The following is a 13,312-nucleotide window of genomic DNA, read 5'->3' on the forward strand; positions in this document are numbered from 1 at the left end:
CCCACACAAAAAGTCAAGATCAAAACCTACCTATTTGTACAGAAACATTAGAATAATGAATTAATTGGTGATAAATTATTTAATTTAATTTTAGACAATACTGTAAAATTTACAAATATCTCAATCTGTGACGTTTTCAACTAAAAGGTACCACATTGTCGCTAGTCGATAAGGTTTGTTTCAAATTGAAGCTATATACAACCCTTTTGGTTGAGAATGGCACATTTTGAATATCATAGCGTGGGTGTTAAAAAAAAAACAACAATCTGTAAATTTTACAAGTCATAGATAACTGGATGGTAACATATAAACTGAAACATATGTAATATGATAAAGAGTGACCAAGCCCTCCAGTGCCCGAGACCGGATTGGAACTGGCGGCGTCTTCAGCTTTCAAAGGCTAAGGCCACAACCTCTAGGCCACCCGGTCACTGGGTACATATGCTTTCTACTTCTACATATAGTGAGAGAACGGACATCTGTTACTTTTAGCTGTATTTGACCAATCTACTCAATCAGTTTGCTTTTATACCAATTATGTACCAAAATGACCGATCGGTTTTACATCAAAAAAACAAGGCTTAGGCATTAGCATACTAAATCAAATTAGCAACGGTCATTTACTAGTACATAGTTTGGGTCTCTATTGTTTCCCATAAAGTTTTAAGTCATAAATGTCATAATTTGTTTTTTTTTTCAGAAACGCGTAACGTTTCAGGATTGCCATAAAACAAACCACCTAACCTATCTATAGGATAACCTTACGAAAATCCTGAAAAGTTAACGGTTTCCGAATTATGACTAATGATAATCTGACAATCATTACATTATGACTTTCAATAATTATGTCAAACAAAGGGATCCGAGATAGGTTTATATGCATTGTCGAAACCTCAAATATATTTTTTACATTATAAACTGAAAACTTGCTTGTTGTATTTAACTATTTGTTCATTGTATGATATTTTATGTATCTTTTCTTCATGTCTGTTACCTTCCGTGATTCTTCTCACCTGATGGTCTCATCGGAAGCTCAGCGCTGGAAGTCATCAGCAACATGCTGAGATGAGGCCATTTCGTGGCACTTTAATCTTATTTTATGTTTTCTTTTGTATTATGTAATGTCTTGTTTGTTTGTGCTTACGAATAAAAAAAAGGTCATATGTATAGTGTATACTAATGAAAAAATTACCAAGCCCTCCAGTGGCAGAGGCCGGATTCGAACCGGCGTGTTCAGCCGGCTCAGGCTAATGCAAATAAAATAATTCCTTATAATATAATGTTCAATAAAATAATAAGATTAAAAAAAATTTTTTATAAAATAATTTCGTTTCTGTTTTGTCCCTATAAGCATGTATGTTACGCGAGGTTACGAACAATACGCACGCTATTTGTTTTATTGTCCGCGCATCACTAGGCACAGGCGCAGGCGCAGCCAATGGCGAAGAAAGCCGGTGCGTGTGCGCTTCGGGACCGGTCGGTTAGTTCCGCACGCGCGCGCGGTGACGTAAGCGGAAGGACCTTGACCTTTGGCAGGTTTTGGAAAAGTGGGACATGGGGTTGGGTTGATGCGGCGCCGTCCTGGCGCCTATGAGACATTAAATATTTGACATCTGTTAAATAATATGAAAATAGACCAATGAAAGTTCGTATGTCTTATCAATTTCTTCACAATGCATTTCGAACATCATATCGGAAAGGATTCGTACACAAATTAATATTGTGAGGTAGTTGTTGTAGGTTAGCGATTTTATAGCTCCTTTGAATAGGAGCTAAAATTAAATATGACTTAATTTATCGACTTTTAAAAACGAGATGATTCTTAAATTAAATCTAGACTTTCTGCATACGGACGCTACTGTATGCAGAAAGTCTTGGTATTATAAAAAAAAAACTTAGGTTGTTCCAAACAAAAAACAAATATCTTAATATCTTTATTGAATGCCACAGTTAACTTACAAGTTTAATGTAATCTTGAGGACAGTAAACTTATCCCTAAATGCGAAAGTAAGTGTCTGTCTGTCAGTTACCTCTTCATCGCTTAAACCACTGCACCAATTTAGATGAAATTTGGTATGGGGATAGTGTCAGGTTTCAGTTTTTACCAGTCATAATTATCATTCCACGCCGATAAGTGGCGGGCAGAAGTACTTTAAATAAACTTAACCTATTGTTATTACATTTATCCCTTTACAAAGTGTGAGAGTAACATCTTCAAACATTATTGTGACGCAACCCGTATACGTAACGCTTGTGACGCTTTTGTGACGCTCTTAGCGACTTACGGAACTTTGCCGTAAGCTCTTTGTTGCGGACTTTCGCCTGGTAACGCGTTCTAGTGACTTATGTTTGCCGACTTATGAAACAGTTAATAGTTTCCTTTATGTTAAAAGTAAATAATTAAAAAAAAACCTTTAGAAAATAAAAGAAAAACCCTTCACCATCCTAATTATACAACTTTGGGAACAAATCAAATTATCTGCTCGCCCTTAGAGTTGGTCAAAGATGCATTGTCTCTCTAAGATTGCATATATTTACTCGAGAAATTGGGACGGGTATCGCCGCGACGGGGCAGCCTAGAGGTATCAGCGTTAGCCGCGTAAGCTGAAGACGGTGCGAATTAGTTCAGCCTCTAGCCACTGGAGGGCTTAGTTTAGTTTTCATTAGTTGGCATCTATTTCAGTTTATTATCTTAATTAAGTTTCTGTTAACCGCAATAGTTAAGTGGTGGAAATGGTCTTATGACATTAAATCCGTTGTCTAGGAGTACGGGAGAGTTTACCAAGACACAACTTAAGAAGGACTTTTATGCGGCTATTGTATAATAAAATAGCTACATTCGAAATCATTACTTAGTGCGCCATTTCTTAAGAGTTCAAAACTAAATTAAAAGCACACGTAAAATATTCGTTTTATTCTACAGCCTAGAGAAAAGAGGCAAACTTTAAACTGGGTTTACAAACTTCCAACTAGTTTCTTTTTCTTTCCAGACAAGCACATTATGTCAGAGGGAAAGCTTTTTAACTAAAGTTTAATTTTAAAATAAGTTTCTAAAATGGACGCTGTAAAATGTTGACGCAGTGTGCTTTTACTGAATCAAAGAATTTTGTAAATTTCGCGTTTGACCGCCGCGAAGATTTTGCTCGTATTTATTTAAGTATTAAGTACTATAAAAAAATTCTATTTAAAAAATTCACTATGGCACTTACATCTTTTTGATAAGAATACAAGGTTTTTGGGCGAAGCGGACCAAGACAGACGGTCGAATAACACACGGACATGATGAAACTATTAAGGGTTTTTGCCATTTACTAGCTACAAAATCCTAAAAAGGCATACGTAAAGCATAAACTTATTTATAGTATCATAAGTATCATTAAGATAATGTCAAAACCCATCTCGCTCACACAATTAATGTAGAAAATGCATTAATGTTGTTATGATTTGCATATCCATCGAGGATCTCGTGTTTTGTTATTACATTTTAGACCTAATGTCCACGACACACGCATTGAGTGAACGTTACATCATGTGACGGGAAGCTGTGAAAGCATACCGATGGAAATAGTAGATTGTATCACAAGGGAGCAAACTGACATGTTTACGGCGAGGGCGTACATTGAATCCTGAGCATAGTGAGGGATTCAAGTGTTAACGCCCAAGGTTGAAATAATTTTGCTACCATGTGACACATACTGTTTTTCACATCACCAATGAGGAAATGGTTATGTTCCAAAATATTAATTTAAAAAAAATTGTATGCAAAAAAGAAAAAAAAAATGTCCTAGAACAGATAAGTGCCACTTTGATCTCTCTTAGCAGGGAAGAAAAGTGCCACTGATCCCTCCTAGCGGGGAAGAAAAATGCCCTTTTTCGAATAGGTGATGTGAAAAATTAATTGTAAAAGCCTGTCAACTTCAAACGTAGTAACAATGTTGTCATTACACTCTAATAATGGAATTTTGATTTAAAAGCGCTGGTGGCCTAGTGGTAAGAGCGTGCGACTTGCAATCCGGAGGTCGCGGGTTGAAATCCTGGCTCGTACCAATTAGTTTTTCGGAACTTATGTACGAAATATCATTTGATATTTACCAGTCGCTTTTCGGTGAAGGAAAACATCGTGGGGAAACCGGACTAATCCCAATAAGGCCCAGTTTACCGTCTGGGTTGGAAGGTCAGATGGCAGTAGGTTTCGTAAAAAGTAGTGGCAGACTAGAACAAAAATTTTACAGTTCCGAACAACTGACAGGTCGATATCGTCCGGCGGACTGGTAAACAGTGGGCCCCTTTAGTATTTTATATTTATAAAGAACAAATATCGCTTCAGGAACATGCTTAAAATGAAGATCGGAAAGAGAGGAAGTACCTATTATATGTATCTTGAAATAGTAGCATAGTTGAACCTACGATGTACCAAACTAATCTCAAAATATCAGATGATACAACTATCGTAACATACAGTCTAATGTAATATCCATTATCACTTTATGTCGCGGTGTCACTCGATTTTATCACATCTCTAACGAGAACACCGCAATATTACGAAATAAATGACAATACAGTAATAGTTTAGGGTAAAGCTACAGTGGTTTAATAAACGGAGCGTTGAGCGGAGCGGATTGTGTTTAAATTTTCAAAGGGAATAATTTGAGTTCACAGACATCTGGGCATCTAGGCAGTAAAGCAGAAAAAAATATAAATGTTCCAGCAGTTTTGAGCATATCTTGAGGCGTGGGTAAACCTTAAGGGGCCCACTGATTACCAGTCTGCCAGCAGTTTGACCTGTCAGTTGTTCAGAACTGTCAACTTTTTGTTGTATCTGACAGGCTGATATCGTCCGGCGGACTGGTAATCAGTGGGTACCTTTATATTGTGTACAAATCTCATACTATAAATACTTAATGTACTTTATACTTTTAACCCCGACGCAAAAAGAAGGTCGCAGAAAGAAGTCTGTCTGTGTGTCTGTTCGTGGCATCTTAGCTCTCAAACGGAAGGACAGATTTCGATACAGTTTTTTTACGTGAAAGCAGTCCTTGCGGTAGTTTTTAGCTATCTTTGAATAAAATCGTCCCCGCAGTTTGAGGAGTATCAGCTCATTTCTAAAATGGTTTTAGGCATAAAATGGTTTAAAATCTTATGATTAACGTAGGGTTGTTTTAAATTTTGAATTAAATACTTATAATTATGCTATTCCGATCCTCTTTGAGAAGAAGGGAGAGGAGATATCATAAACCGAATTCACGCTCAAAAGACAATCGCAAAACGCTCTTACTGAAATGCCTTTCTGTATCTGCAGATTGCACAAAATGGGGTCATATACGCTATAATGTTGCCTCTATTTTGCATGTGAAAAGTGACAAGCTGTGTCGAATTCTGACAATGAGAGAATTGGGAGCGACTGAATCATCTTATAGCTAGGTGAATGTGGATATTAGGCGCCATTGTTACGTGAGCGAGGAAGCTCTAAACGGTTTTAAACAAGATGTTGCATCAAATGCCTAGGTATCATGGCAAGGTAGAAGGCTTTATGGAATTCTGTGGGCTTCTCTGAACTTACGTACGAAACATTAACTTAATATTTAACGCTTGCGGCGTTCAAAGCGTTAAATATTAAGTTTTAAACAAAATGTTGCATCAAATACCATATATTTTGGAAGGTAGAAGACTTTGTGGGATTCTGTGGGTTTCTTGGACTTACGTACGAGATATTAACTTAATATTTAACGCTTGTGGCGTTCAAAGCGTTAATATAATAATATTATAATATAATTTTTTATTTCAGAATTACATTGTTCCATATACACTTAAAACATAAAATCTATATATCACATAAAGAAAAACCCTACACTTAGAAACTAGGTGACCAACATGTGCATCTGGTTCCAGTAATAATGGAAGGGACCATCTTTCCGTCCTGCCACTGTTTCCAGGAGACTGTTGGGCCTACCGGCGATTCGTCTCAGCAGGGACGCGACACGTTTTCGCATTATCGCAAATACATATAAATACATAATATACATATATATTCATATTATTGTGAAATTAAGTTTTAAACAAGATGTTGCATCAAATGCCTAGGTATCTCGGCAAAGTAGAAGACTTTATGTGATTCTGTGGGGTTTCTCGGAACTTACGTACGAAATATTAAATTAATATTTAACTCTTTGAACGTCACACCTGTCGTCGTCCCAGGTCGCATTTAGACGTCATTATGACGTCCGTTACGTCATAAAGACATCATTATGACGTCATTTTGACGGGGTCGTGAGCCTTGTCGAAATGCACTTACATTACGCTATATTGGGCTGTAGCCGGGCGTGTCAGTTGCCATCTTTGGCGGTCAAAGGTTAAGTACCAATGCTTTTCGATGAAGAGACACGTCCTTCCTATTAGGATGTTGTCACCATCGTAAAAACTAGTGCCCGCGTCAATCTTGGGATTACGTTGCCGATCAGACCCCAAGCAACCTTAACGAACCGTGGGTCTCGACACCAAACTAGGAAGATAATGATAAGTATCTTGTTTGATCAACGTGAAGTTTTTGTTTGCCTGTTTAGTAATACAGAAATTAGACCAATTAATGAGGATTAGATAGGTAACGACCAATTAATGTTGTATGTTGTTGTTGCTGCGATAGCAGAGGACGCTGGTTCGACTCCAGCCTGGGGCACTGGAGGCCTTGGTCACTTTTTTTTAGTATATGACATTTATTTCAGTTAATAAATGTATTTTTAGATAGATATCTTTGTGTTGTTCCTGATCCTTTAAGACCTTAACTTTATTGTACCTATAATTGTGTAAGTAGGTACCTAGGTATCTAGGTACGAGGTCGGTATTATAGTCTGTAATTAAGGACTTTTACGAGTATACTACTTATTTATTTATTTATTTTAAACTTTATTGCACAATATAACAAATAAAGTACAAATGGCGGACTTAATGCCTAAAGGCATTCTCTACCAGTCAACCACCAGGCTAAACAGAAACAGTGATAGGTGCAGGCATTGAACAAAAAAAAGCAGAATAGGTAACTTAAAACAAAAAATATAGCGATAAATAATACACACTACCGAAAATAAACTTACATATACATACTATACATACTATAATTAAATAAACTTACATATATATTGAAATAAAACTATGAAAACGGATTATATCGCGTATATTGAATTTATAATACATCCCGACGTTTCGAATTCTTTACAGCGTTCGTGGTCAACGGGTGACGCTGTAAAGAGTTCGAAACGTCGGGATGTATTATAAATTCAATATACGCGATATAATCCGTTTTCATAGTTTTATTTCATGAGTAACTATCGCGGTAACCGAAGACAATATTATTTACATATATATTACTTGTATGATATAATAATATGATTCTTATAAGTTTATGTTTGTACTTACGATTGTCTTTATATGCACCATCTTGAAGAGCGGACGGCGTCTGCGAAAGATAAACAAAGTTTAAGTTTAAACGCTTTATTTGTATGTTTCATTTATCGAATTTTCTTACATTTATAATGAACTCATTTTAATGATGAAATAAAACGATGAAAACGGATTATATCGCGTATATTGAATTTATAATACATCCCGACGTTTCGAACCCTTTACAGCGTTCGTGGTCAACGGGTGACTGAGGAAAAACTACAAAGTGAAAAAATACCCACATACTAAAAATAATGAACCATCATAGACTATAAACTTTAAGGCTGGTTGGTTTGTAAAGGGTTCGAAACGTCGGGATGTATCATTTTAATGATTTTAACAATCAATGACTTTAATTAAGTCAAGACAAACTTAAGGGTCCCCGGTAAGCTCGGTTCTCCATACAAACGTAGTTACGCTCTCATTTTAAAACAAGTTTGCTCTGAAACTTTGTACTTACAATAGGATAAGGTATATCTATGGCTGTAATTAGTTTAGCTTCAGATACCACAGTTAAAAAATTACAGCGAAATTTAGTTTTTTATACAAGACTTGTTTTTACTCTATTTCGTTTGTTTTATAAACTGGACCTATATAAACTAATTACATACCTAGATATACCTCATGTCATTGTATGTACAAAGTTTCATAATAATCCAACACGTAGTTTTAAAATGAGGACGAAACTCCGTTTGTGTGGAAAGGTGAAATTCGGCCGAGCTTGCCGGGGACTCTTAACATCAGAATTGGATCGAGTAAACATTGACAGAGGGTGACCGTGAAACTTCGATTTACGCGGAAGGCCCTCAGTGGCATGGAATTAAATTAAAGTTTATTTTCTGGGTTCTACCTTGATTATTTTATTCTGTTGATAAAAACTTTGAGATACAAATTGTTAATTGTATTATTACATCAATTAATTTTATAATTAACTAATGTAATTGATTAAATTGTTACATAGTTCAGTCAGCATCAACAGTAATGGATGAAACGTGCAAAATATCTGTTATCCTGGAATATTTTTCAAAATAGACATACATGTATCTCTTTTATATACATTTGACGCGTAGTCTGATACGCTACCCAGGTAGCAAAATGACGTCAAATGACTACAGCGACGTCATAATGACGTAATAATGCCGTCATTATGACGTCGCTGACGTCATTTTACGTCATTTTGCTACCTGGGTAAAAGTACTTTTAAATTAAGTCATAACCATTGGGAGTACTTATAACCACTGTGAATTAATATTTTTTTAATTACTATAATATTTATAGGTACACTAAATATTTTACGATATTAATTTATTATGCCTTTGAATTGTTCTGTGAAAACATAAAACTTGGCAACTTTTAATTTAAACCGTTTAATCACACTAAACATGTCTAATATAATAAATTACTGGTATGACTGGTGCATTAATTACAATGTAATCTTTAGATTTTTTTTAAACAAGTAAAATTCTTTTTGCTTGGTAACAAATGCATTTAGTCGTAATCTTTGTGCCTGAAGTTTTGGTGGGACTTTTTTGATACGCTTGCATTTTGCGTTTTTATGACACTACAAAAATTCATAGGCGTATTTAGTATTCAAAACTCTCAATTTGACATAAATTCATTGAGTCCGTGAGAGCAAGATAATTACAGAAAATAATACCCTAATAAGATTGATCAATTTTATTTTTAATATTGGTAAGTACGCCTTTTGTTAATAAAGGCCTAGCGGTAAGAGCGTGCGACTTGCAATCCGGAGGTCGCGGGTTCAAACCCCGGCTCGTACCAATGAGTTTTTCTGAACTTATGTCCGAAATATCATCTGATATTTACCAGTCGCTTTTCGGTGAAGGAAAACATCGTGAGAAACCGGACTAATCTCAACAAGGCCTAGTTTCCCCTCTGGGTTGGAAGGTCAGATGGCAGTCGCTTTCGTAAAAACTAGTGCCTTCTTGGGATTAGTTGCCAAGCGGACCCCAGGCTCCCATGAGCCGTGGCAAAAATGCCGGGACAACGCGAGGAAGATGATGAAGTACGCCTTTCGTTATAGTTCATCTTTATAGACATGATGAGAGATATGGTAGTCTGTATTTTAAAGTTGTCATGGGATTTGAGACAAAATCTTTTTGAATTGGAGAGCTACAATGACATCAGTAATATTACAACAATAATTTCCTCGCCGCAAATTATTTGCGAGGAATCCGAGGTTTCTCTGCACGACTTGCTTATTAACCAACAAACATAGTTATTCAACTATAATAATTTGACTTAATTAAAGGAAAATGTACATTGTATCAAGATTAAGACAACTTTTCGATATGGTTCATTTTTTCCGGTTTTGTGTTATTTCTTTACTGAATTTAAATCTACTATAACACTCATGTAATTATCACAGGTTAAAACTATTTTAAGTATCAGCAAAACACTTTTAAATAATGAATCCCATGTATATTAAGCATATAGTTCTTAAGTGATTTTGTATAAATTGACAACTCCTTGATTTTGATGAACTTTAAATTTATCTTATCTTTTATATTATTCGTTTTAGCAGACACGCACGAAACTCCCTATTGTCTTCTAGATCATAATCGTATGTTTTACGGGAAAACATTATCTACATTAGATCACTTTCACTTTAGCTGTCATTGTTTGATGAATTTCCAATGAGTTGAAGTATCTTGTTTTCTATAAAATTAGAAATATATTGTTTTATTGTCTCATGGGTGCTCACATTTTTCTTTTGTAACTTCTCAGTATTTTTTTATTAACCTTTATCGCGCAGTTTGGACTTAGTGCTTACACCAAAATTTTTTTTAAGTTATTACAGTTATTTTAGGTTATTCATTGATATACTTAGCAAGTTTTTTATTGTCAATTTTTTATAACACAATGCAGGTCGCGCTTAACACAGTTACGCATCATTTTAACCGTCGTTATTTAAAAAAATGTTTTTTTTTTCAGAATTTCAGGATATGGATTGAATTCTCTAAATACATTTCTTGGTAAAACTAATAAATATTTCACGAAAATCTTAAATTTAAACTCCGATCCACATGTCCGATCCACCGCACTATTTACTCACCGGCGTCACAGAGCGAAACCCGCTCAAACTTGGCTGTCAATTCTGCGCGCACGCACGCACTGCGCGAGACGCAGGCGCATCTCTCTATATACGTCGCCCCCTCTCGTCTTTACTTTACCGACAGGGCCAAGATGGTTTTGACAGATTGTCATATATTTTTTGAAGATTAAAGATTGTGTTATTGGTAATTTTATGAAGTACAATGTTATTGGCGACGTGTCGAAAATATTAAGTGGCTTATGGCTTTTCTCCAAATTGAAATGCGGATTTAACTACCGTTCTGTTACCATCATAGTCAATATTATTATGATTACGATGAATGATATTTGATTTAATTGAAGGGTCATTCTCTGAGAAATTGTCTGCAGTTGCGTCTAATTGCCACAACTCTTTTCATACATTTTGTATGAACATTATGGGTCAAGGCAATTAGACCGCAGATTTTTTTTTAGAATAACCTGAAATCAAAAGAAGTGCAAATAGGTACCGTAATTATATTCAGGATTTAAAAAAAATCGTTCTTACATTGTGTATAGAAAACACGCAATTTAGAAATTGATAATTCAATGAATACCTATATTAGGTAATCCGTATTTTTTGACATTTAGATTTTTATTCTAGAAAGTTTCTAGACTAGTATTTTTTTATACAATTTTGGTGTTTGACGATCCTTTTGTGAAATTCTTATTATTAAGTTTGACATATCTATAATAATTCAATGTTTTTAAAAACAATAATAACTGCATATATAAATTGCTCTGATATTTAGACTAAGGTAATATTTGTAAAACTTGACAATTTAAAAATGCTTGTTGCTAGGCCTATTTAAATAAAAAATATTTTGACTTTTACTTTGACTATGTATGTTTTCATGAAGTTATCGACGTTGTCAACGTCTCTTGACGATGTCATGAGGTGTCATTAAAAAATCTGCAAACTTAACTGTCACTGCCATATATTATTGAAATAAGAAGTTTTAAGAACCCGGCGGTCATTATTTTGATTTGCGGATAGTAGAAACAGCAACACTCCTAGCTGTACATCGGTGGACCATATTACAAAAGGCATAAGGCATAATGTCCACAGATGTACAGTTAACAGTAGTGCGAGTCGGACACACACGAAGGGTTCCGTACAATTAACTATAAAAACGGTCACCCATCCGAGTACTGACCCCGCCCGACGTTGCTTAACTTCGGTCAAAAATCACATTTGTTGTATGGGAGCCCCAATTAAATCTCTATTTTATTTTGTTTTTAGTATTTGTTGTTATAGCGGCAACCGAAATCATCATCTGTGAAAATTTCAGCTGTCTAGCTATCACAGATCACGAGATACAGCCTGGTGACAGACGGACAGGCAGACGGACAGCAGTCTTAGTAATAGGGTCCCGTTTTTACCCTTTGGGTACGGAACCCTAAAAAGCCCACAAATTAACAATTGCATATTGAACAATAGACAGTCGTAATATAAAGTAAAAAAAAAATCACATAATATTTCTATTATGTGTGATTCAAAATTACTTAATTTTTTCTCTTTCTGGAATTCTGATAGTTGACATGTGTGTTAACTACTATAAATATTTGTCATTTATTCAAGTTTAATCTAAACCTTCTTTGCATGCTTTGTTGGACATCTTTATATAGTAAGAATGTATTGGACATCTTTATATTGTAAGAACCTGTTTTGTGTAAGTACTACATTCTTGCAAATGAATAAATGATTTAATTTAAAAGATAATTCACTATCCGTAAACCGTACTGATCTAAATATTTTGAAATATGTCTCACGATAGTTTAATTTTGATTATGATTTACTATAATTAAATAATTTCACGGTTTAAACTCACTTGTTTTAGTCACTCGCGCGACATGTTAATTAAATGTAGTAATAGTAAGTATGTCTCACAACAGTTTAAATTCGATGATTCACTATGTCCTTGTGGAATGCGATCGGTCGGTTACCGGATCTGGACCTTTCGTAATTTGCATCCAAGTGCGCGAAGTGCTATGGCTACGGTATGAATACAAATGCTTACAGAATCCTGATTGTAATTAACCAGTTATGAATTTGATCTTGATTTATTTTTGTACTGATCTATCAGGTGTTAAAAGTGACATTTTTGGTTGAAGAAATCATATTAGTGTGAGTTAAAAATTTGTATTTGTATTTCTGTGTAATCATGTCTTTATTTTGGTTCCTTTTCTTTCAAATGATAGACATTAGGTATTAATACTAGAATTGAACCAGTCACAATTTTTTCAACCACTGTTTTTCCTTGACGACAAGCTTGTCGCTGTACTCCCTTTTTGGCGAAAATTGTATTGCCGAATTTCACTTGGCAACCAACTTTTCGCCAAAGTTTCATTTGACAAACCAATCGTTACCAAATAATTATTTCGCAACCATTTCATTTCCCAACCCCTTAGTTGGGAAATGAAAATGACGTACTAGGTTGGGTTAGGTTAGGTTGGATTATGTAAAGTTGGGAAATGAAATTCGGCCAAATGAAACTTTGGCGAAAAGTTGGTTGCCAAGTGAAATTCTGCAATACAATTTTCGGCGAAAAGGCAGTGAACCAAGCTTGTCATATAACGAAGGACAGGTAGTTTGTTCTATGGTTTGTGATTGCACGGAGGTCACTTTACTTTGGTTTTAAAGAGAACCACTTCGAGTTCGTCCGTTCTAGCTATTGGAATACACTTATGGCATATGGAGATCGAAGGCCTAGGAATGTGCAATGATTTTAATGACGAGTATTGTTTTATGAAGCTGCGAATTAGTGGCTGTGGCCTACATTCT

At 35.2% G+C, this 13,312-nt stretch overlaps 1 protein-coding gene across 2 annotated transcripts in view; it reads right to left on the reverse strand.

Moving 5' to 3' along the window:
* Positions 1 to 10,598, reverse strand: part of LOC134755362 (pro-resilin) — a 34,023-nt gene extending 23,425 nt beyond the window's left edge. The window contains exons 1-2 of one of the 2 annotated variants that reach the window (XM_063691902.1): positions 10,511 to 10,598; positions 7,411 to 7,450 (exon numbers count right to left, since the gene is read on the reverse strand). In XM_063691902.1, the coding sequence (XP_063547972.1) occupies positions 7,411 to 7,431 (21 nt within the window). In that variant the 5' untranslated portion in view covers positions 7,432 to 7,450; positions 10,511 to 10,598. The remainder of the gene's footprint in view (positions 1 to 7,410; positions 7,451 to 10,510) is intronic. The other variant, XM_063691903.1, reaches the window with a different exon arrangement.
* Positions 10,599 to 13,312: the final 2,714 nt, after the last annotated feature.

The sequence above is a fragment of the Cydia strobilella genome, chromosome 2 (assembly GCF_947568885.1).
Source record: "Cydia strobilella chromosome 2, ilCydStro3.1, whole genome shotgun sequence".
Lineage (NCBI taxonomy): Eukaryota > Metazoa > Arthropoda > Insecta > Lepidoptera > Tortricidae > Cydia > Cydia strobilella.